This window comes from Manis pentadactyla, chromosome 11 (genome assembly GCF_030020395.1).
Source record: "Manis pentadactyla isolate mManPen7 chromosome 11, mManPen7.hap1, whole genome shotgun sequence".
NCBI lineage: Eukaryota > Metazoa > Chordata > Mammalia > Pholidota > Manidae > Manis > Manis pentadactyla.
This window is the reverse complement of record NC_080029.1, coordinates 77,275,601-77,301,591: the sequence shown is the minus strand read 5'-3', so window position 1 is coordinate 77,301,591 and position 25,991 is coordinate 77,275,601. Positions and strand designations below refer to the sequence as shown.

The 25,991-nt window shown below is 38.1% G+C and overlaps 1 protein-coding gene and 1 non-coding gene across 2 annotated transcripts in view; both read left to right on the top strand.

The window, feature by feature from the left end:
• Positions 1-25,991, top strand: part of RPGRIP1 (RPGR interacting protein 1) — an 82,299-nt gene that overhangs the window by 50,501 nt on the left and 5,807 nt on the right. Inside the window, 3 exon segments of the mRNA XM_057488612.1 lie at positions 6,718-6,815; positions 14,547-14,739; positions 16,930-17,014. Of these exon segments, the coding sequence (XP_057344595.1) occupies positions 6,718-6,815; positions 14,547-14,739; positions 16,930-17,014 (376 nt within the window).
• Positions 17,766-17,868, top strand: LOC118913464 (small nucleolar RNA U13). The gene has a single exon (XR_005025218.1). It is a non-coding gene; the product is annotated as a small nucleolar RNA U13 (small nucleolar RNA).

The window sequence follows — 25,991 nt, the reverse complement described above, 5'->3', positions numbered from 1 at the left end:
GACTTGTCAAGAGCTACAACTGTAGCAAGAAACCAGTGGCAAGTTACCTTCAATGTGCTGAAAGAAAATAACTGACAACCGCGATGTTTCTACACAATAAAAATATCTTCCAGAATGAAAACATAATAGACATATGATAAAATGTAAAGATAATCCAAAATGGAGAGTTTGCTTCCCCATCACATTTTAAAGAAAACTTAAATGTTGTTCCTTCTGAAGGAAAATTATCCCTGAAGGAAACACAAAGATGCAACAGGGACTGAAAAGCAAAGAACATGGGTTAATTTAAGGAACTGTATAAAGCAAAAAATGTCTGCTTTTGGGGTTTAAAATATGTTTAGAACTTAAATAGATAATGTAGTGGATTCAGTGGTGGTCTCCAAACCCCAGAACCTTTAAAGTGTTATCTTATTTGAAATAAGAGTCTTTGTAGATGATAATAAAGATCAGAGCAGAAATCAGTGAAATAGAAAACAGAAAAACATAGAGAAAATCAATGAAGCCAAAAGTTGTTTGTTTGTAAAGATCAACAAACTTGATAAGCCTTTGTCTAGAATGACTATACTAATAAGATCCAAATGTGAGACAGAAACTACATGTAGGCAAACTTCAGAGAGATTGTGGGTTTGGTTCCAGACCACACATATAAAGTGAGTCAAATGAAATTTTTGGTTTCCCAGTGCATATAAAAGTTATATTTACACTATACTGTAGTCTATTAAGTTTGTAACAGCAATGTGTCTAAATAAATAATGTATATACTTTAATTTAAAAATACTCCATTACTAAAAAATGCTTACCCATTAACCAAACTTTGAACCTATTATAATCATTGACCACAGATCATCATAACAAATACAATAATAATGAAAAAGTTTGAAATATTGTGAGAATTACCAAAATGTGGCATAGAGACATGAAGTGAGCAAATGCTGTTAAAAAATGGTGTTGATAGACTTGCTCAGCACAAGGTTACCACAAACCTTCAGTTTATAAAATTTCAATATTTACAAGCTGCAGTAAAACAAAGCATAGCTCAATAAAACAAGGTATGCCTGCAGTCACTTGAACAGGAAATGTTTACCATAAGCTATTAACTGTAACAGGGGATTGAACTGGTGGGATAAGGATAAACTATTAAGGAGTAAAGAGAACTTAAAGAATACAAAAATAGCAGATTTAAAGAGCATCCACTAATCCTAAGAGCTGAAATGGAACACCCCAAGAAAAATTAGGTCTGGTAGATAACTGCCTTCATGGCTGAAATTCCAGACCTCATTGGAGAAAGTGAAATCAAGTTTTACTGAATGGCACAGAGGTTTGCTATGGCTCCATATTAGAACTCAGAGGAACTGTAAAGCTGACCTGTGGAATGTTGGAGATACACTATTACACAGAGAAGTTGCTAAGCCAGTGACATTTCGCTATGAATCCACTCTAGGGGGTACCAGGGAAACTGCCTATGGGGAGGTGTCGTGTGCTACTGGCCACCGAGAACTGCTGGATTTGGATGTTGCAGAAGCCAGGTGCTCCTAGAATTGTATTCTGCAAGAAAAAATGTGTGCTGCTGGGACCAAGCCCTGAGTTGCAGGAGCCTACAGTGTGGTCTACAGAATCCACATCTACTCCAGGAGTCTGCCTTAAAAAGCACACTGGAACCATGAAGAGGAATCTTTTTCTTCTCCAGTGGAGTGATCCTTCAGTGCCCTCTACTAACAAAACATAACATGGTGCCAGCTGTCAAAGAAGAAAGAGTTACAGAATCCACCTCCATTATTGCAGAGCAGGCAGTGAAGTTTTTTTCTGAGTGGAGAAGCAATAAATTGATAACTGGCATACTGATCAAGAAAAATAGAGCAAAGTCACAAGTTAACAAAACCAAGAATGAATGTAGAGTCACTCAGACCTTGCAACTAAAAGGATTATAAAAGAATATTATGAACAACTTTATGCAACTTAGATAGAAGTGACAAATTCCTAGAAAGATACAAATGACCAGAACTGACTCAAGAAGAAATAGAAGATAAATATTGACCTATAAACAGTAAAGACAATTAATTGGTAATTTAAATCTTCCCACACCAAAAAGTCCATTCCAGATGGCTTCACTGATGAATTCTATCAATATTTAAGGAAGAAATAATGCTGATCCTTCACAGTCACTTTCAGAAAATAGTAGAGCAAAGGGAATTTCCAAACTCATTTCATTATAAAACTAGTATTATCTTGATGCCAAAGCAAGCCAAAGACATTTAAAAAAAGAAAAACAAAGTATTGACCAATATCCATCATCAACACAGATGCAATATCCTAATTGAAATATTGGCAAACCAACCCAGCAAAATGTAAACAGGTTTTTAAAATTATAAACTATAATCAAGTGGGATTTATTCCAGGAATGCAAATTTAGTTTAACATCAGAAAATGGATTGAAAAGAGTGTATAAATAGAGTAAAAGCTAAAAGCCTCATGATATCTCAATAGACGGAGAAAAAATATTTCACAAACTCCAACTCTCATTCTGGATAAGAATTCTCAGCAAACTAGGATTAGAAGGAAATTGTTTTAATCTAAGAAAGGACCATGAAACCTATACCTGACATCTTCCCTAGTGGTGAAAGACTGAGCACTTTTCCCTTAAGCCTGAGAACTGCAACAACAACAAAGGTGTCTGCTTTCACCTCCTGCTGAGTACTGTAGTGGAGAGTTTAACCATTGCAGTAAGGCAAGAAAAAGAAATTCATATAGATTGGAAAGGAAATAGTGCTGTCTATTTGCAATTGACATGATCCTATATTTAGAAAATCCTAAGAAATCTATAAAAAAAATAAAAACTAGAGCTCAAAGCAACCAAACAAGGTTGCAGGATATAAATCAATGTACCAAAATCAATAGTACTTTCACATACTATCACTGAACAATCTAAAATGATATCAAGAAAATAGTTGCATTCACAGTATCATCCAAAGGAATAAAATACTGGAAAATAAATTTAACATAAGAAATATAAGACCTCTATGCTGAAAACTATACAAGTTCCTAAGAGAAATTAAAGAATATTCAAATAAATGGAGAAATGTGCCATGTTTATGGATTGGATCATTCATAATTGTGAAGATTGGCAGTTCTCCCCAAAATTTATATAGAAATGCAAAGAACCTAGAATAGCCAAAACAATTTCATAAAAGAACAAAGTTGACATTTTATACTACCTGATTTCAGAACTTACTATAAATCTATAGTAATTCAGACAGTGTGGTTAGCATAAAGTTAGACTTATAAATCAGTGGAACAGAATTGCAAATCCCAAAATAAACCCTTATGTTGATAGCCAATTGAATTTCCACATAAGTTCTGACGTAATTCAATGGGGAAGTACAATCTTTCCAAATAAATGGTGTGGGGACAATCAGATATCTACATATAAGAAGAGTAAAAGAACTTAGACCCTTATAGCAAAAAAATTTAAAAAGTTAATCAAAATAGATTATAAATCTACATATTAGAGCCAAAACTATAACATTTCTAAAAGAACATATAGGATAAAATACTTTACTTTAGAGAAAGACTTTTTACATTTGACACCAGAAGCATGATCCATAAAATAAAAAAATAATAAATTGGACTTCAACAAAATAAAAAATGAATGCTCTTCAAAGGACACCATTAAGAAAACAAGAAGATAAACTACACACTAGGAGAAAATATTTGCAAATCACATTTCTGATAAAGGATTTGCATCCATAGTCTGAAAAGAACTCTTCAAAGCAAAACAGAAGGAACAAAATAACAGTAGACTCATAGACATCAAGAAGGGACTAGTGGTTACCAAGGGGGGTTGGGGTGGGTGTGGGGGGAGGGTGAAGGGGATAAAGGGGCACAATAATTTACAACCACAATATAAGTTGGTTATAGGGATGGTAGTACAGCATGGAGAATACAGTTAATGATTCTGTAAACTCTTACTACGTTGATAGTAACCGCACTAGAGGGGATGAGGATTTAATAATATTGGGTAACTGCTAAACCAGTGTGTTGTATATTTGAAACCAACATAAGATGGTATATCAATGATACTTTTTTTCTTTTGGTATCATTAACATACAGTTACATGAGCAACATTGTGGTTACTAGATTCCCCCCATTATCAAGTCCCCACCACATACCCCATTACAGTCACTGTCCATCAGCATAGTAAAATGCTACAGAATCACTACTTGTCTTCTCTGTGCTATACTGCCTTCCCCATGCCCCCCCCACTACATTATTTGTGCTAATCATAATGTCCCTTTTTCCCCTTATCCCACCCTTCCCACCCATCCTCCCCAGTCCCTTTCCCTTTGGTAACTATATATATAGAAATGCAAAGAACCTAGATTGCCAAAACAATTTCATAAAAGAACAAATTTGAAATTTTTATACTACCTGATTTCAGAACTTACTATAAGTTCTGCTATGTCCATTTTTGGGTTCTGTGGTTCTGCTGCTGTTTTGTTCCTTCAGTTTTTGCTTTGTTCTTATACTCCACAGATGAGTGAAATCATTTGATACTTATCTTTCTCCCCCTGGCTTATTTCACTGAGCATAATACCCTCTAGCTCCATCCATGTTGTTGCAAATGGTAAGATTTGTTTTCTTCTTATGGCTGAATAATATTCCATTGTGTATATGTACCACATCTTCTTTATCCATTCATCTACTGAAGGACACTTAGGTTGCTTCCATTTCTTGGCTATTGTAAATAGTGCTGCGACAAACATAGGGGTGCATATGTCTTTTTGAAACTGGGCTCCTGCATTCTTAGGGTAAATTCCTAGAAGTGGAATTCCTGGGTCAAATGGTATTTCTATTTTGGGCATTTTGAGGAACCTCCATACTGCTTTCCACAATGGTTGAACTAATTTAGTTCAACCAGCAGTGTAGGAGGGTTCCTGTTTCTCCACATCTTCCCAACATTTGTTGTTGTCTGTCTTTTGGATGTTGGCCATCTAACTGGTGTGAGGCAATATCTCACTGTGGTTTTAATTTTCATATCTCTGATGATTAGCAATGTGGAGTATCTTTTCATGTACCTGTTGGCCATCTGAATTTCTTCTTTGGAGAAGTGTCTGTTCAGCTCCTCTGCCCATTTTTTAATTGGATTATTTGCTTTTTGTTTGTTGAGGTGCGTGAGCTCTTTGTATATTTTGAATGTCCACCTGTTATCGGATATGTCATTTATGAATATATTCTCCCATACTGAAGGATGCCTCTTTGTTTTACTGATGCGGTCCTTTGCTGTACAGAAGCTTTTTAGTTTGATGTAGTCCCACTTGTTCATTTTTGCTTTTGTTTCCCTTACCCATGGAGATATGTTCATGAAGAAGTTGTTCATGTTTATATTCAAGAGAGTTTTTCCTATGTTTTCTTCTAAGAGTTTTATGGTTTCATGACTTACATTCAGGTCTTTGATCCATTTTGTGTTTACTTTTGTGTATGGAGTTAGACAGTAATCCAGTTTCATTCTCTTGCATGTAGCTGTCCAGTTTTGCCAACACCAGCTGTTGAAGAGGCTGTCCTTTCCCCATTGTATGTCCATGGCTCCTTTATTGTATATTAATTCAGTGATACTTTAATTTAAAAAAAGAACTCTTACAACTGAGTGATAAGATAATCCAAGGTAAAAATGGACATCAGATTTGAATAGACATTCACTAAAAAGATATATTAATGGCTAAGAAACATACAGAAAGATGCTCAACATCATTAGTCATTAAGAAAATGCAAAATCATACCACAATGAGATATCTGTATATACCGAGAAGAATTGGTATGTTCCAAGGCTGATTGTACTAAGATTAGTGAGGTGTATAAAAACTGGAGCCTCATGCATTATTGGCAGGAATGTAATACAGTACAACTGCTTTGAAAAATATTTGGCTGTTCATTAAAAAGTTAAACAACCCAGCAATTCTATTCTTAAGTATCTACCCAAGAAAAATGAAAACATTCATCTACCTAAAGACTGGTACACAAATACTTGTAGCAGCATTACTCATCATTCAGAGTAAGGAAATATTTCTTAAGTGAGAAGTAGAGTGCCCTAATCATAAATAAATATATTGATAAAATTGGTTACCTAATTTCTGTTCAGCAAGAGATCAAAGAGGTGAGCTACAGAGTGCAAAAGATGTTTGTAGCACATGTAACCATCAAAGGGTCCAAATTCAGAAAATATACGGAACTACTACACATCAATAGGAAAAAGACAACCCAATAGGAAAATGAGCAAAAGATTTGGAAGGTACTCTATGAAAAGGAAATTCAAATGTGCAGTAAAAAATATTAGGGTTGTCAAAGTCACATTGCAAGAGAGCACGTGGGATGAAAAATATTGTTTGAGGCTGTCTTCAGAAACTGCCATCTGCCACACGCTGGTTGTACTGCTTTCCCTTTGCTTGGTCAGCCCCTGCAAAAGGACTGACTGCCTATCTACCTTCCTTCCATTCTTTCCTCTTTCCCCTTCTTATTTTCAGAAGTGAACCCTGTGTGTTTGGCAAACTTCCAAATAAGTTAATCTTTGAAAAAGAGGTTTTGATTCCTAGTAAATGTAACCTGAATTTACGTACCTACAGCTAGTGACTAGACAGCAGATTGAAGATATACATACTAGTTATTTGGGGGGGCTAGATGGGGTGGTCTAAAGCAGTTCTGTAACTCCAGCCTCTTCTCTAGCAGATGAAGAATCCTGTGAGCAAACTTCTGAAGTCAGTGAAGCACAAACTACAGACAGTGATGACATAGTGATGCCCGTATCTCAGAAACGTCCTAAGGCGGTAAGTACACTGGGGTAATTGTTAGTGTGAGACAAGATTGTAAACAGTGACAGCTAGTGGGCTTAATGGCCACCAGTGTGAAAGTGAAATCAGGTTTTAATGTGCCTGATCAGAAATTCAAGTTATTTAGCTAAATTTACATTGCAAATGAATGGAAGTCTGTTAATAGAATCAGATGAAAGGATCGTTTTCTTGATTTGGTGTAAATAGGACTTGCTTCAACACATCTCTCTCCTATGTGAATCCTTTGTCTGCCTCCTTCATTGTGTCCTATGATTCATCCCCAGCTTGAGTGATGCCCTTTTCTTTAAATCCTCTTTAAGAGAGCACGTTTATTTTTGGAGGTAGAGGCTGTAAAGAGTTAAGGATCCTTCATGGGAGGGCTCAGAGAGATCATTCAGTTTCTGAAGTTTTTGACTCAACTTTGAAAACCTGTAATTATAGCTATTTATAAACATTTCAGCCTCAAATCTCTGTGGAACACACACACACACTCACAGAACTGTATCAATAAATATTCACAGATATATTCAACAGTCATTGGATTTGAATCTTATGGGGTTATAAATGTAGAAAACAGTAACTCTTAAGCCACTAGACTGCTCCCTTGCACATTTGTAGGTGCTCAATAAATATTTGTTGAATGAGTGACTGAGGGAAATATTAAAATCTAGGATTTTAACTTTATTAGAATTATGAGGATTATGAACTTCATTAGAAAGAATAAAACTATAGGATAACCTAGGAGCAAGTGGGTAGGTTATGCCATGTAAACACTGTAACATTTATAAGAATTCAGATAAGGGAAATTGTTGCTTTGGTAGAGGTCAGAAGACTTCCTTGAAAGTCAGAACTTGTACTGAGGATTTGCAAGAAAATAAAGGATATTGGAGTGGGGAGGTCGGATAGTTACTGTAGCAAACAGTTGAATTTATCTTCTGAATTTTTATCTGTCATATATTTTTTAGACATTGTATAATTAATATCTTGAGAAATGTTTATAAACCAGATCAGAGCCATAGAATGTTAGAACTGGTAAATGACACAGTAGAGATCATAAAAGTAAAGAAGATGAAATGGTGTGTCCAGGATTATAGAGCTAGTTTGTGAAGGAGCTGGAACTCCAGTCAAGGTTTCCAAACCATCCCGAAAAGCAGCCAGTTGGTCAGCAAATTTACAAATACAAGTCCGACAGATTACATTTAAAATATTGTTCTAAATTCAAGGCTCCTAAAAAAGATCTCCTTTTAGAAAGCCTTGTGTATCCAAAACTGTTACTGGAAAAACTATGAAAACTGAGCCTACTTAGCAAAAAAAAATGGTGTTATTATAATCAAATGAAATTTACAACACAATATATATATGCTCAATCATTACTGTATTTCCAAATAGCTAGATCAAAGGGGCTGGAGGCCCAGAGACAGTACTTGGGCCCTGTCACTCTTCTGCCTGGAGTCAGCCAGGATAATGGAGGAGGCAAGAGAGGAGCGCAGGGAGATTTGGTTCAGATAGAAGTGGTTTAGATCCTAGCTCTGCTAACTACTACCTATGCAGCTTTGGGGGAGTTGTTTAATGTTAATTAGGCTTTGTTTCCTCATCTGTAAAGTGGTAATATTAAGAATACCTGTCTTACAATGATGTGGCAAGATTTGAATAACATAATATGTGGTAAGGGTTTCGTACAGTGCCAGAGGCAAATTGAGCACTGCTGGCAATAGTCTGTTCTCTCTGAAATATTCTACTTCTCAAGGTCACGTTCCTATGATCTAGTTGTAACCCCTACCTGGAAGGACTTGGCCCTGAGGGGAGGCATTTGAGGCAGAATGGAGTCCTTTCCCTTCTGCCTGGCAGAGCTATTGAGCAGGTTGAACAGTATAGCTTAAAGAAGCCTTCCAAAATGTCTTTCCCTTCTACTGCTAAAAAAAATGAAATAATCACAATACATATGGATCTTTAACTGCCTGTCTTTGAGTCCAGAATTAGGACAGTTCCTGTGTTCATATGATGTGTGTAGGACTGTCTGTTAACCAGCATGAGGTTCCGAAAGACCCGCAGTACTTAGCTTCCCTGTAAGAATCCCAAAAAAATGATCTCAACCCAAACCACATGGTTCCCTCCTGATGAAGTCCCATTCCTAGTCCCAGAGATCAATCTGCCACCCTGAGTGGACCATAGAAAACTTTTCTCTCCCCTTCCTAACAGCTGCTGGTGAGGAGGGAGCAATCCATTGCCATTCACTCAGTGGCCTCAGGTTACTGTCCTATAACCAGTGTGGATCAAGAACCTCAAAGTTTATTCTCTTTTCTTATACTCTTAATTTCAGGTGTTGAAGATGTCCTGATCCCCTTAGCTTTGCGAGCTAATTAATTTCAGCAGCTCTGTCCCCAACCAGATTAGCTGGCACATCTGAGCTAACAAGCCAAAGAACTGTAGCACTAATGCTGCATAACTAATTGTTCTTAACAGGTCTGCCAAGAGGTTCGAGTGGGTTAGTGTATATTACAGCCACTAGTATGGTTAATATTACTAGTTATTTTTTTCTAATATACTTTTTTCTTTGCTGTTCAATCCCAGTACAATTATATAATGGAACCAGCTCATGTAAAGAATTCTGGGCCAGATTAAACATTGGACCATGTTTTAGTTAATTTGGGCGCTCTAACAAAGTACCACAAATTGGGGGGCTTATACACAACAGAAATTTATTTCTCACAGTTCTCGAGGCTGGGAATCTACGATCAGGGTGCCAGTGTGGTCAGATTTTGATGAGGACTCTTCCAGGTTGCAAACTGCTAATTTCTCATTCTATCCTCACGTTGCAGAAAGAGAGCGAGCTAGCTGTCTGGCCTCTTCTTATGAGGGCACTTCATGATGGTTCCACCCCCATGACCCAGTTACATCCCAAAGGCCCCACTTCCAAACACCATCACTGAGATTAGGGTTTGAGGGGGACACAAATATTCTGTCCATAACAAACTGAAATAATCACTTCTATAGGTAAAAAATGGTGGGCTATTGTCAGTTTCATGTGGTTCGACCTAATAGGAATGAAATGAATGGGAATGTATACTTGGCTCAAATGTTAATCATATTTACATTTATTCTTACTCTTAATTCACCTCTGATATCAGAACAAACTTGATACAGTCTGCATAAAAATGGATTTCTGATCATTTATCCTAGGATTATTTACAAGTTCAAAATTTTTAAATTTTGTCTTTTAAAAACTAGAATATTACAGATAAAACTAAATCTCTATTGACCATCCCCATAGTCCCTGCTACCTTTTCCCCCAACCCCAAGAAAACCATTGTTTTGAGTTTGGAAGTATATCTTTTTAGATCTTAAAAAACAGAACTTTAGCATTCATATTGTTTTGTAATTGCTTTTTTTGCTTTAAATAAATGACATCAAACTAAATAATTCTTTTTTAAAACTTGTTATTTTGAAATAATTATAGATTTGAAATCAGTTGCAAAAAAAAATGTATAGGGAGGTACCATGTACCCTTCACTCAATTTCCTCCATTTTTTTTCTTTTTTGGTACATATTACTCTGAAATGTGCATTCCTCAATCAGTAATGTTTTAGGAGTCCATCCATGTTGATATATTTAGCTTTTTCTAGTTCATTTATCTGTTAACCAGTAGTCTGTTAAAATAATATGTGACCTTTTATTTAGACAGACCTCAATGAGCAACACTGGTTGAGCTTTTTACACTATGTGCTTGATGTTCATTAACTCATTAAATCCTCACAGCAGCCCTGTGAGCTGTGAGCTCCTCTAGCAAGTAATTATGAAGTGGCCTGTCTTGGCATTTGCCAGGCTTCATGGACAAAAAAGTGTGAATAAGACAGACTTGGTCCCTTCCCTCTTGAACCCTACATTCTCCTGAGGGAAAAACATCTGTACCAGTGAACAAATAAATAAATCAAGATACTTGTCGATTCTAAATACCATAAAGAAAATAAATAGGCTGATGTAGTAGATAGTAAAGGTAGAGATTGAGTTAGATAAGGTCATAAGGAAAGACTTGTCTGAGGAGGGGACATTTGAATGGAAATCTGAAGAATGAAAAGTGAAGAGCTGGGGGAAACCATCTCAGGCAGAGGCAATGGCAAATAAATGAAAAGGCTCTGAGGTAGAAAAGTTTGGTTTCTCTGAGGTACAGAAAATCAAGAGAATGTTACATGTCACCTATATCTCAGTGAATCTGGGAACAAGAAAAAGATTTCCACTGTCAAAGTTCATAGCCAGGATCTGTGAACGGGCCTGGAGAGGAGTGAATGTGTGGCGACGACAGCCAGCCTCGCAAGATTCGCCCTCTGATCTGTGTGCTGACCCACGGCACTGGGACCTTGTGACTTTCATTTCTGTATAGCCAGGTACCTACCATAAGGAAGGGCAAAGAAGAAAATCACAATAATAATTCAGCAATGAACACCTTGCTCACATGTATCTTTGTGGACTTGGCAAATGTTCTTGCAGGATAGATTCCTGAAAACGGACCCGCTGGTTTTAAAAGAAATGTGCACTTGACATTTTGCTGGATGCCACCAAATTATCATCCCCCCAGATTATACCAATTTATAGCTCATCTTAAAGTGGCCTTTTTCTCACAGTGTTGCTAACACTTTTTCTGCCAAATTCTAAAGTTCCTAACTTTAATGGAATGAGTGTTTGTGAGGGAAGGAGTTAGTTAAAAGTAATTCTGAAAATTTAGATCTAGGTGGCATGGAAAAGTAACAAAACAAATTAGAAGTATCTCAAATGCTGGAACCAAAGGGGTTAGTGAACAGAATTGTGGTCCTAGAACTCATGGAGCTTACAGTCTATGAAGTGCTGCCCAGCAGAATTATAATGTGAGTCTGTGAGCCACAAATATAATTTAAAATTTTCTAGTGTCCACATTTAAAGTGTGAAAAGAAACAAGTAAGATTAATTTTAATAATATGTTTTACTTAACATAATATATCCAAGGTATTATCATTTCAACATGAAATCAATATAAAAAATTATTGAGATATCTTAAATTCATATTTTCCATGCAACATCTTCTAACTCCTGTGTGTGCTACACTGACAGCACATCCCACGTCAGTTTGGCCACATTTCAAGTGCTCAATAGCCACATATGGCTAATGGCTATCATGTCATGGAGCAAAGCTCTGGCTCAATGTTTTCAACAGTGAGTTGGCATCCCTTAGTGGGGAATGAAATCAAAATAAGGTATTCCAGTAAGAAATGTGGTGTTAGAATGCTTTCAAACTTAAGTGACCATCAATTTATCATAGATTGCCATATATGAACCCCATGGTAGCCACAAGCCGAAACCCTGTAACACACACACACAAAAAAAAAACAAAGAGAAGGGACTCCAATCATTAACACTAAAGAAGTCATAAAAAACAAAGAGAAGGGACTCCAACCATTAACACTAAAGAAGTCATAATGCACAAGGGAAGAGAAAAGAGAGGAAGACAGGGTCAGAGGAGGCATTATACTAAATGAAATAAGGCAGTCAGGGAAAGATAAAAACCATATGGTTCCACTTATACGTAGAATCTGAAAACAAAATAAACAAATGAAACAGAAATAGACTCATAAACCCAGAGAATAGACTGTTGATTATCAGGGAGCAGGGAGGGTGGCAGGTGAAACAGGTGAAGGGGATAAAGAGGTACAAACTTCAAATTATAATTAGTCACAAGGATGTAAGAACAGCATAAGGAATATAGCTAATAATATTGAAATATCTTCGTATGGTGTCAGATGGTAACTACACATCATGGTGAGCATTTAGTAATGTATATAATTGTCGAATTACTATGCTCATCTCAAACCAATATAATATTCTGTGTCAACTTTTTTTCAATAAAAATTAATACTTCTTTAAAAAATGGGGGGTCTCAGCCAGCACAAACAAAAAACATGGAGATAGAATAGAATACAAAATAATAGTTTGCATTACACACAATAAGGTCAAGAATTGTTTCAGGAGACTTTTATTTCAGTGATTGTTTTTACACACACACACAGAGATACTCTCACTTGGGTGTCTTGCAGTTTTGAAAGTCTCTGGTCTGGTGGTGGTTCATTTTTAACTATAGAGAAAGTTTTTCCCCACTAAGCATAAAAGGCTTTCCTTTCGTAAGATGGAGCTGGGGGGCCATTCAAGCACTTGCATGACTACAAGCACCTTTATTTTTCCCCCAGAGTTCAGTGTTTCCCAAAGTATGTTCCATGGAATATTAAACCCAACCATACTACAGGAAAAAAAAAAAGGTTGTGTAGCCAAATATGTTTGGAATGAATTACCTCTGTATCATCCTCTGAAAGTGCCCAATGCATATTAGCATATTAAAGGCTTTAAGTCGAATTAAAGAAAGCTGGTATCTTTGTTAATCTTGATTTTCCAAAATGTGTTTTATCACAGAGCCATTCATTTGTAAAACACCTATTCCCCACACACCTTGAGAAATTCTGTTTCACTTTTATTGAGACTACAGTGTAAATTCTCGATTTAAAGACAGTGCAGCAGTGGGATAAGAGAATTTTCTAGGTGATGGAAATGTTCTGTATCTTAAATAGGGTGTTAATTACACAGCTTTATCCATTTGTCAAAACTGTATACTTAAGTTTTTGCATTTTAATGTATGCAGATTATACCTAAATATTTAAAAGTTAAACACAGATTGCCAGGAGCCACCCTAGACTGTGTGTATGAGTGGGTTTTTACACTTTTTTTTTATAACCACTGTAAGAAATGCATTTCTACCTTGTGCCCAATGCAGTTACACAAATGTTTCAAGAAATGAGTCTTACTTTTACCATGTGTCATGAACCCAATTCCATTCTCTCTTATCCTATCTCCTACTCAATCTTTCATTTAAAAAAATGCTAGTTAAACCCACTAAGCTGGAACATAAATGTCAAAACCCACATTTTGGAAAACACTGTAGATAGAGTCAATGGTTTTCATGACAGTGTTGCATGAGGATTGTGAGGGGACTGTTGAAAGGGAAACATTGAGAGAACGCAGCTGGGCAGGGCCACCCTGGATTCACCTACCTAGTGCCGTGACACTGGCATGCCACCACGCTGTAGGAGGATGGCTGGACTGAAAGTGCAGAGAGCAGTCAGCCCTCTGCCTGGGATCTCTAATGTTGTGGGAGCTGAACACAGGGACAATCAGAAAAGGGGATGGTGGTGGTGGCAGTGCTCTAAAGTGGAGCCGAAAGTGCTGGTGTTGCTGAGAGAAGTCAGGTGGCCCGAAAGCTGGCTCTGTGGTGTGCCCTGAGCTGGGCACAGGGAGCCCTGTGCAGCTCTTTGCTCTGTGGCTAACACAGCTACAAATGCTTCACTACCTGTCAGCAGGCCTCTTAGGATTGCTTTCCATGGACAACATTTAAGAAAACTTATCTGTTCAGAAAGTTTCTTGATTCTTGCTGTATGTGGAGATGGCTGAGAAAGGCTGGTCTGCAGAAAGGACTCACTGGACTGAGAAATAGAACAACTGGATTGTCTACAGATTTCCCACCAATTCACAGTAGCAATTCAGTCACGTTGTCTCTTGGTACCAGTTTTACCTATAAACTGATTATCAAGGAGTAGTAATAATTTAGATGGGGTCTGCCTGTGGTTCAGTCTGAGGGAGTAATGTGTTAATCAGATAGGGTCTAAGCACATGGAGCATTGCTAATCAATAGGAAATAAATATTTTCCTTATCAGGTTTCAGAGAGGATGTGCATTGAAATTGTGTCCCTGGCCTTCTACCCAGAGGCTGAAGTGATGTGTGATGAGAACGTAAAACAAGTGTATGTGGAGTACAGGTTCTATGATCTACCCTTGTCGGAGACAGAGACCCCAGTGTCTCTGAGGAAGCCGAGGGCAGGAGAAGAGATCCACTTTCACTTCAGCAAAAGTGAGGAGTTCCCTGTGGTTAGCTGGGAGAGGAGGCTGACAGATGCTTAAACTGAGGGGTCAGAACCACTCTGGACTTCTGATGGGGTGGATCCAACCATTTGATTTTCTTTTATTTATCACAGTAATATATGCATATGGTTTCAAAATATCAAATAGACCAAAAAAGATTTTTGTTTAAAGTCAGGCAGTCCCTTGCTCCACCCCTTCACCAAAGATCAGTCCCCCTCACCCCTCCTGGTGTCCCCTCAGTCTGCCACACCACTTTTCCCTTTTTCTGCTGTTTCTTCTATTATTTAACTCCATGTTTCTGGGTAATGTTTCTATTGCAATTTCTTGATTCACCAGTTTTAGAAATTATCTGCAGACTTCCTATCTTGGCACATACAATTTCTCTCTCTCTTATACCACACCTATAACCCTTACAGTTGGATCATAATTTTTATTTAATCCAATCTTAATTGTTTCTATTATTATGGATATGTAAATATTCATTCTGGCAGAGCCAAGTGGTATACCAGGATTATGTTTCCTTTCTTGGTCATTATTTTGTCTCAGTTTTTCACTTGTTTTATTTTCATTTTGTACTTGTAATTCTTTTTACACCCTCCAGCAGCCTTTCCAAATTTTCAAGTTACCAAACCTGTCAAATAATTTATTATTTTTTCCTAAAGACTTTTCTTCATCCTCTTGCTCCTTTCTAGCCCATGTTCATTTATTAGCCAACTGCTGCCACTGGGAGAATTTGATTAAATTCTCTCCTAAACTCGATTTCCTGTCTCCTGGGTCCTGTGTCATCCTCTGATTTATTTTATTTTAATAGATCATATTTTGCACAAGCATTTAAAAAAAGAGTACATTGGAAGTATATATTTTGAGACAGTCATGCATGAAATAACTTTATTCTACCCACATACATCACTGGTAAGTAGACCAAGTATATGCTGAAAACATTTTCATTCGTAATTTCGAAGCAGTTGGTCTATGGTCTTTTAGATCCAGCCCAGGAATCTTATCTTCAACATTAGCATTCCTAAATCTCAGAATATGTATGTTTTTTCTTTTATTGTTCTGGCCATTCAGGAGGCTCTTTCAAAATAGAAACTCATGTCTTTTAGTTCCGGGGAATGTTATTAACATTTCTATGATAATTTTCTTCCCAACGTTTTCTCATTTTGTTAGTAGACTTTTGAATCTTCTAAATTGATCCTCTGATTTTATCTCTTTCTTCCTATATTCTACCTCTGTTTTTTCTATTTCTTGGGAGATTTCCTTAATTTTTCTCTTTTAGTCATTTACTGAGTATTTTAAATTTCTAAGAGCTGTTTCTTGTTCTCTATTCCTCTTATTCATTTAAAAAATAGATCCTGTCCTTCTATCTTGCAAGATAAGTTTATTTCTCACTTGTGTAAAACAAGTACAAAGGTGGGCAGTCCAGGCCTGAGCCTAGTGATACCGGGGGAGTCCAAACACCTGCCTTGCCTTCCCACATCCTTTGCCTGTCTTCCATCTTCTTGGTTACCCATCATCATTACTTAACGGCTGCCCGAGAAAGAAAGCAAGCCTCAAAGCTAGCCTGTTAAGCAGATTTCACACAACAGTTTGGCCAGAACTTAATCATGTAGCTAAACCTAGCTAATATAGAGGTTGGAAAGTGTGGGGCAATGTATATGATGATGCAACATTCCCGTATAAATATGAAGAGGAAGGAGGGCAAGGATGTTGACACAGGCATTTTGAGTTGAACCTGCCACAAAACCCAAATCTCTAGATGGCCCTAAAAAAATCTGTTTCCTAGAATTTGTCCAGCTGAGGAGTGGTGGGAATACATCATCTCGGCAGATGCAGGACAGCTCTCAGTGCGGACTGTAAAGCTTCCTTTATAACGGGCTGACAAACTTTTCATAAAGATAGTAAATATTTTAGGGTGTGTGGGCCAAACAGTCTCTGTCACAATTACTCAGTTTTATCCTGGTAGTTGGAAATCACCCATAAATAATAATATGAACAAGTAAGCGTGCCTGTGTTCAATGAAACTTTATTGATGCAAATAGGTGGGCAGCCCACAGGCCCTACTTTGCCAGCCTCCGCTTTATATCATTGTTTTACATACTCCACTTATGGACGTCTCAGTGTCCAAATAGCAACAGTCTATGATTCTTGGCTTTTTTTCCTCTCATCCTTCATACAGTGATAGACCTGGACCCACTGGAGCAAAAAGGCCGAAGGCAGTTTCTCTTCACCATGATGAATGGACAAGATCCTGAGCATGGACAGTAAGCATCCACTCTCCACTGTGAAACAAAGGACATACTCACACCAGAATTCAGTTTGTTTTTGAGCTGATATTAAATATTTTAATAACTTCTTATTAATTTACCTTTAATGAATTTCTCATCTACCTGACTTGATAAATCAAATTGTAATCTGATAGGGTTAACTTATTTATCACCTAAGCAAGACCCTGGTAAGCGCCTTTCTGGTGCCAGCAAGTTTCCTGAATATTGACAGTGCCCTATGGACAGAACACTTTGACATCCTAAGGTAATTTGATTCATCCCTCACAAATACAGTACCAGGGCTAGATTACCAAATATGATGCCTTTTTAATGCTAATTTTATATTTAGATTTTTAAAATTATTTTTCTACAGGAATATGGTGACTTTGATATAACTGAAGTAAATTCTAGGTCTTGCTATCAGTTTTGGGACAGCCGGTTGTGCTTATTATTCTTGTAGTTTGAGGAAGCCTCCTTTTAGAGGTTCCAGATGAAATACATGAGACATATATACTTACACTAAAAAATTATTCATTGTTCAGCTGAAATTTGAAATTCAAATTTAAGTTAGTATCTGATTTGGGGTTTCAGTTTGTTTTGTTTTTGGCCAAATCTGGCAACCTTACCTCCTTTCTGTGTGTGTCGCTAAGAAATAATACAGGGCTGGTGTTCTAACCCATCACTTTCCTAAACGCCCAATTTTACTTGCATTTACTTTGTCTCCAGTTGGTCACAGGAAGAACCAAAGGTCCTTTTGTCATTCATAAGCATGATGACTGGGTGTTCATGCTTTTGTGTGACATGTGCCTCCCTCACACCTTGTTACAAGTTGGCACATTACCCATCTGACATGAAAAAAAAGAAAGAAAAGACAAAAAGAAAGGACTTAAAAAGGAGCCAGCTGAAATAAACAGTTAATCTGACTTCAGTATCACGGTGGATTAAAGGACATATAAGTTTACTAGTAACTGGGAAATGGAACATCATTTGCTTGTTTCCCTTCTGCATTAATGTTAAATTTAGCTTGTTCTGTTCTTTTTTTTCCCTCAGCATTCCTAGAACTCTCTTTTCCTTTATTCCCTTACTGTTGGAACTTTTTTCTTTTTGTAACCTACTCAGTTTTAGATCTCAACTGATTTTCCCTTTTGACTTTATTTTTGCCAGTATGTTATGGTGGACAGGACACTGGTTTTGTAATCAGACGGAGCTGGTTTTGAATCCTGACTCTTCCACTTACTAGCTCTATGAACTTTGAGATTTTACAGGGATGCCTAGTTTTACTGCACTTCAGTTTATTGGCCCTTGCAGACACAGCATTTTTTACAATTGAAGGTTAGGGGCAAGCCTGCATCAAGCAAGTCTATTGGTACCATTTTCCCAACAGCATTTGCTCACTTTGTGTCTCTGTATCACATTTTGGCAATTCTCACAAATTTCATACTTTTTCATTATCGTTATATTTGTTGTGGTGATCCATGATTAGTGATCTTTGATGTTACTATTGTAATGGTTTTGGGTGCCAGAACCTTGCTTGTGTAAGACAGAAAACTTAATAAATGTCTGTGTTCTCACTACTAGCTGTTCCCCTTCCTCTCCCTCTCATTTCCTGAGACATAATACTGAATTTAGGCCAATTAATAACCTTACAGTGGCCTCTAACTGTTCAAGTGACAGGAAGAGTTGTACATCTTTCACTTTAAATCAAAAGCTAGAAATGACTAAGTTAAGTAAGAGAAGCATGTCAAAAGCTGAGCTAGGCCAAAAGTTAGGCCTCTTGCACCAAACAGTCAAATTGTGAATGCAAAAGAAAAAAGTTCTTGAAGGAAATTAAAAGTGCTAATCCAGTGAACACATGAATAATAAGAAAGCAAAAGAGCCTTATTATTGATATGGAGAGAGTTTTTGAGGTCTGGGTAGAAGATCAAACCAGCCACAACATTCCCTGAAGTCAGGAGTCTAACTCAGAGCAAGGCCCTAACTCTCTTCAGTTCTCTGAAGGCTGAGAGAGGTGAAGAAGCTGCTGAAGAAAAGTTGGAAGCTAGCACAGGTAGGTTCATGACGTTTAAGGAAAGACACTGTCTCCATAACATCAAAGTGCAAGTGAAGCAGCAGGTGCTGATGGAGAAGCCGCAGGTGCTGATGGAGAAGCTGCAGCAAGGTATCCAGAGGATCTGGCTCAGATCATCAATGAACATGGCTGTGCTAAACAACAGCTTTTCCATGTAGATGAAACAGCCTTGGATGGGAAGAAGAGGCCATCTAGGACTTTCATAGCCAGAGAGGAGAAGTCAGTGCCTGGCTTCAAACCTTCAAAAGATAGGCTGACTCTCTTGTGAAGGTCTAATACAACTGGTGACTTTGAGTTGAGGCCAGTGCTCACTGACCACTCTGAAAATCCTAGGGCCCATAAGAATTATGCTTAAACTACTCTGCCTGTGCTCTGTAAAGGGAATAATAAAGCACGTCTATATACAACATGGTTTACTAAAATTTTTAAGCCCTTGGTTGATACCTGCTACTCAGAAAAAGATTCCTTTCAAAATATGACTGCTCAAGAGGTGGAGCCAAGATGGTGGCATGAGTAGAGCAGCGGAAATCTCCTCCCAAAACCACATATATTTTTGAAAATACAACAAAGACAGCTCTTCCTACAAGAGAGACCAGAAGACACAGGACAACATCCAGACCACATCTACACCTGCGAGAACCCAGCGCCTCACGAAGGGGGTAAGATACAAGCCCCGGCCCAGCGGGACCAAAGCGCCCCACACCCCAGCTCCAGGCCAGAGGAGAGGAGTCGAGTGGGGAGGGAGAGGGAGCCCAGGACTGCTAAATAGCCAGCCCTAGCCATCCACACCAGAGCGCAGACACAGTGCATGCGGGAGGTCCTGGATAATAGGGAAACAGGACAGTAAGACCTGTGAGCGGGTCCCCGCAGCCGTCACCCTGGGGACAAAGAAAAGCGAGTGCTTTTTGGAAGTCTTAAAGGGACAGGGACCCCAGGGCCAGATGGAAGCATCCTGGGACACTTAGTCCAGCAACAGGGAATCTGGGGAACTCTGGGCACTCTAACCCCCTGGGCAGCAGGGAGCACGGAGGCCCCTCACGGAGATAAATAGCGTCCCGGCTGTTCCCCCTCCAACACGGCTCCACCATATCGGAGGGGCAGCCCGAGGCAGGCCACACACACACAGCAACAGTGGGGATAAACTCCATAGTGGCCGGGCAAGAATCAGAAGCCACGTCTGCGCGCAGCTGCCCAGCACAAGCCACTAGAGGTCGCTGTTCTCCCACGAGAGGAAGGCCACAAACCAACAAGAAGGGAAGTCCTTCCAGCCATCATTCGTGCCAGCTCTGCAATCTATCTCTATTGCCATGAAAAGGCAAAATTTCAGGCACACAAAGATAACAGAAAACACCTGAGAAGGAGACAGACCTAACCAGTCTTCCTGAAAAAGAATTCAAAATAAAAATCATAAACATGCTCACGGAGATGCAGAGAAGTATACAAGAGATAAGGGATGAAGTCCAGAGGGAGATTACAGATGTCAGGAGGGAGATTACTGATGTCCAGAAGGAGATTACAGAAGTGAAACAAACTCTGGAAGGATTTATAAGAAGAATGGATAAGATGCAAGAGGCCATTGATAGAATAGAAACTAGAGAACAGGAATGCATAGAAGCTGACACAGAGAGAGATAAAAGGATCTCCAGGAATGAAACAATATTAAGAGAACTGTGTGACCAATCCAAAAGGAACAATATCTGTATTACAGGGGTAGCAGAAGAAGAAGAGACAGAAAAAGGGATAGAAAGTGTCTTTGAAGAAATAATTGCAGAAAACTTCCCTAAACTGGGGGAGGAAATAATCAAACAGACGAATGAAATACACAGAACTCCCAACAGAAAGGACCCAAGGAGGACAGCAACAAGACACATAATAATTAAAATGGCAAAGATCAAGGACAAGAAAATAGATTTAAAGGCAGCTAGAGAGAAAAAGGTCACCTATAAAGGAGAACCCATGAGGCTATCATCAGACTTCTCAACAGAAACCTTACAGGCCAGAAGAGAATGTCATGATATATTTAATGCAATGAAACAGAAGGGCCTTGAGGCAAGGACACTGTATCCAGCATGATTATCATTTAAATATGAAGGAGGGATTAAACAATTCCCAGACAAGCAAAAGTTGAGGGAATTTGCCTCAGACAAACCACCTCTACAGGGTATTTTAGAGGGACTGCTCAAGATGGGAGCACTCCTAAGGCAAAACAGATGTCACCAGAGAAAATAAAATCACAGCAAAGAAAGCAGACCAACCAAATACTAACTAAAGGCAAAATATAAAATCAACTACCCACTAAAAGCACTTACAGGAAACACGAAGGAGCACAGAATAAAACAACCAACATATAAAGAATGGAGGCGGAGGAATAAGAAGGGAGAGAAGAAAAGAATCTCCAGACAGTGTATATAACAGCTCAATAAGCGAGCTAAGTTAGGCAGTAAGATACTAAAGAAGCTAAACTTGGACCTTTGGTAACCAGGAATCTAAAGCCTGCAATGGCAATAATTACATATCTTTCAATAGTCACCCTAAATGTAAATGGACTGAATGCACCAATCAAAAGACACAGAGTAATAGAATGGATAAATAATCAAGACCCATCTATATGCTGCTTACAAGAAACTAACCTCAAACCCAAAGACATGCACAGACTAAAAGTGAAGGGATGGAAAAAGATATTTCAGGCAAACAACAGAGAGAAGAAAGCAGGGCTTGCAGTACTAGTGTCAGACAAAATAGACTTCAAAACAAAGAAAGTAACAAGAGATAAAGAAGGACATTACATAATGATAAAGGGCTCAGTCCAACAAGAGGATATAACCATTCTAAATATATATGCACCCAACACAGGAGCACCAGCATATGTGAAACAAATACTAACAGAACTAAACGGGGAAATAGAATTCATTTTAGGAGACTTCAACACGCCACTCACCCCAAAGGATAGATCCACATACAGAAAATAAGTAAAGACACAGAGGCACTGAACAACACAGTAGAGCAGAAGGACCTAATAGACATCTATAGAACTCTACATCCAAAAGCAACAGGATATACATTCTTCTCAAGTGCACATGGAACATTCTCCAGAATAGACCACATACTAGCCCACAAAAAGAGCCTCAGCAAAATCCAAAATATTGAAATTCTACCAACCAACTTTTCAGACCACAAAGGTATAAAACTAGAAATAAATTCTACAAAGAAAACAAAAAGGCTCACAAACACATGGAGGCTTAACAACATGCTCCTAAATAATCAATGGATCAACGAACAAATTAAAATAGAGATCAAGGAATATATGGAAAGAAATGACAACAACAACACAAAGCCCCAACTTCTGTGGGACGCAGCAAAAGCAATCTTAAGAGGAAAGAATATAGCGATCCAGGCACACTTAAAGAAGGAAGAACAATCCCAAATGAATAGTCTAACATCACAATTATCGAAACTGGAAAAAGAAGAACAAATGAGGCCTAAAGTCAGCAGAAGGAGGGACATAATAAAGATCAGAGAAGAAATAAACAAAATTGAGAAGAATAAAACAATACAAAAATAATCAATGAAACCAAGAGCTGGTTCTTTGAGAAAATAAACAAAATAGATAAGCCTCTAGCCAAACTTATTAAGACAAAAAGAAAATCAACACAAATCAACAGAATCACAAATAAGAACGGAAAAATCACGACAGACTCCACAGAAATACAAAGAATTATTAAAGACTACTATGAAAAATAGCATATACATGCTAATAAGCTGGAAAACCTAGAAGAAATGGACAACTTCCTAGAAAAATACAACCTTCCAAGACTGACCGAGGAAGAAACACAAAAGTTAAACAAACCAATTACAAGCAAATAAATTGAAACGGTAATCAAAAAACTAACCAAGAACAAAACCCCTGGGCTGGACGGATTTACCTCGGAATTTTATCAGACATACAGAGAAGACATAATACCTATTCTCCTTAAAGTTTTCCAAAAAATAGAAGAGGAGGGAATACTCCCAAACTCATTCTATGAAGCCAACATCACACTAATAACAAAACCAGGCAAAGACCCCACCAAAAATGAAAATTACAGATCAACGAGATGCAAAAATACTCAATAAAATATTAGCAAACCGAATTCAAAAATATATCAAAAGGATCATACACCACGACCAAATGGGATTCATCCCAGGGATGCAAGGATGGTACAACATTCGAAAATCCATCAACATCATCCACCACATCAACAAAAAGAAGGACAAAAACCACATGATCATCTAAATAGATGTGGAAAAAGCATTCCACAAAATTCAACATCCATTCATGATAAAAACTCTCAGCAAAATGGGTATAGAGGGCAAGTACCTCAACATAATAAAGGCCATATATGAGAAACCCACAGCCAACATCATACTGAACAGCGAGAGGCTGAAAGCTTTTCCTCTGAGATCAGGAACAAGACAGGGATGCCCACTCTCCCCACTGTTATTTAACATAGTACTGGAGGTCCTAGCCACGGCAATTAGACAAAACAAAGAAATACAAGGAATCCAGATTGGTAAAGAAGAAGTTAAACTGTCACTATTTGCAGATGACATGATATTGTGCATAAAAAACCCTAAAGATTCCACTCCAAGACTACTAGAACTGATATCAGAATGCAGCAAACTTGCAGGATACAAAATTAACACACCGAAATCTGTGGCTTTCCTATACACTAACAATGAACCAATAGAAAGAGAAATCAGGAAAACAACTCCAATCACAATTGCATCAAAAAGAATAAAATACCTAGGAATAAACCTAACCAAAGAAGTAAAAGACCTACACCCTGAAAACTACGAGACACTCTTAAGAGAAATTAAAGTGGACACTAACAAATGGAAACTCATCCCATGCTCTTGGCTAGGAAGAATTAATATCATCAAAATGGCCATCCTGCCCAAAGCAATATACAGATTTGATGCAATCCCTATCAAATTACCAGCAACATTCTTCAACGAACTGGAACAAATAGTTCAAAAATTCATATGTAAACACCAAAGACCCCGAATAGCCAAAGCAATCCTGAGAAAGAAGAATAAAGTGTGGGGGGGGATCTCACTCCCCAACTTCAAGCTCTACTACAAAGCCATAGTAATCAAGACAATTTGGTACTGGCACAAGAACAGAGCCACAGACCAGTGGAACAGATCAGAGACTCCAGACATTAACCCAAACATATATGGTCAATTAATATTTGATAAAGGAGCCATGGACATACAATGGGGAAATGACAGTCTCTTCAACAGATGGTGCTGGGAAAACTGGACAGCTACATGTAAGAGTATGAAACTGGACCATTGTCTAACCCCATACAGGAAAGTAAATTTGAAATGGATCAAAGACCTGAATGTAAGTAAAACATAGGCAAAAACCTCTTAGACATAAACATGAGTGACCTCTTCTTGAACATATCTCCCTGGGCAAGGAAAACAAAAGCAAAAATGAACAAGTGGGACTATATTAAGCTGAAAAGCTTCTGTACAGCAAAAGACACCATCAATAGAACAAAAAGGTACCCTACAGTATGGGCGAGTATATTTGTAAGTGACAGACCCGATAAAGGCTTGACATCCAAAATATATAAAGAGCTCAACCACCTCAACAAACAAAGAACAAATAATCCAATGAAAAAATGGGCAGAGGAACTGAACAGACAGTTCTCCAAAAAAGAAATACAGATGGCCAACAGACACATGAAAAGATGCTCCACATCACTAATTATCAGAGAAATGCAAATTAAAACTACAATGAGGTATCACCTCACACCAGTAAGGATGGCTGTCATCCAAAAGACAAACAACAACAAATGTTGGCGAGGTTGTGAAGAAAGGGGAACCCTCCTACACTGCTGGTGGGAATGTAAACTAGTTCAACCATTGTGGAAAGCAGTATGGAGGTTCATCAAAATACTCAAAACAGACTTACCATTTGACCCAGGAATTGCACCCCTAGGAATTTACCCTAAGAATGCAGCAATCAAGTTTGAGAAAGACCAATGCACCCCTATGTTTATCGCAGCACTATTTACAATAGCCAAGAATTGGAAACAACCTAAATGTCCATTGGTAGATGAATGGATACAGAAGATGTGGTACATATACACAATGGAATACTACTCAGCCATAAGAAGACGGCAAATCCTACCATTTGCAGCAACATGGATGGAGCTGGAGGGTATTATGCTCAGTGAAATAAGCCAAGCGGAGAAAGAGAAATACCAAATGATTTCACTCATCTGTGGAGTATAAGAACAAAGGAAAAACTGAAGGAACAAAACAGCAGCAGAATCACAGAACACAAGAATGGACTAACAGGTACCAAAGGGAAAGGGACTGGGGAGGATGGGTGGGTAGGGAGGGATAAGGAGGGGAAGAAGAAAGGGGTATTATGATTACCATGCATAATGTGGGGGATGGGAGAAAGGGGAGGGCTGTGCAACACAGAGAAGTAGTGATTCTACAACATTTTGCTATGCTGACAGACAGTGACTGTAATGGGGTTTGTGGGGGGGACTTGGTATAGGGGAGAGCCTAGTAAACATAATATTCTTCATGTAATTGTAGATTAATGATTACAAAAAAAAGAGAAAGAAAAGGGGGATTACTCCCTGATACAAAAAAACTAACTGCAAATCAATGATTAATGCATGCTTTACATATCCTTAATTTTGATCTTTTAAAGGGTGTCAGATGATCAGCTATGGAAGTACATTTTTCTGATAATATTCCTTTCTCTTATAAAAAAAAAGCAGTTCCTGTGTGGTGATCTCCAATAGGTTCTTCACAATGGTATAAAGGTCATATCAAAGTGTGGGCAAAGGGTTTGTTTGTGTTTATACAGAGGATCAAAGCCTAATTTGGCTACCCAGA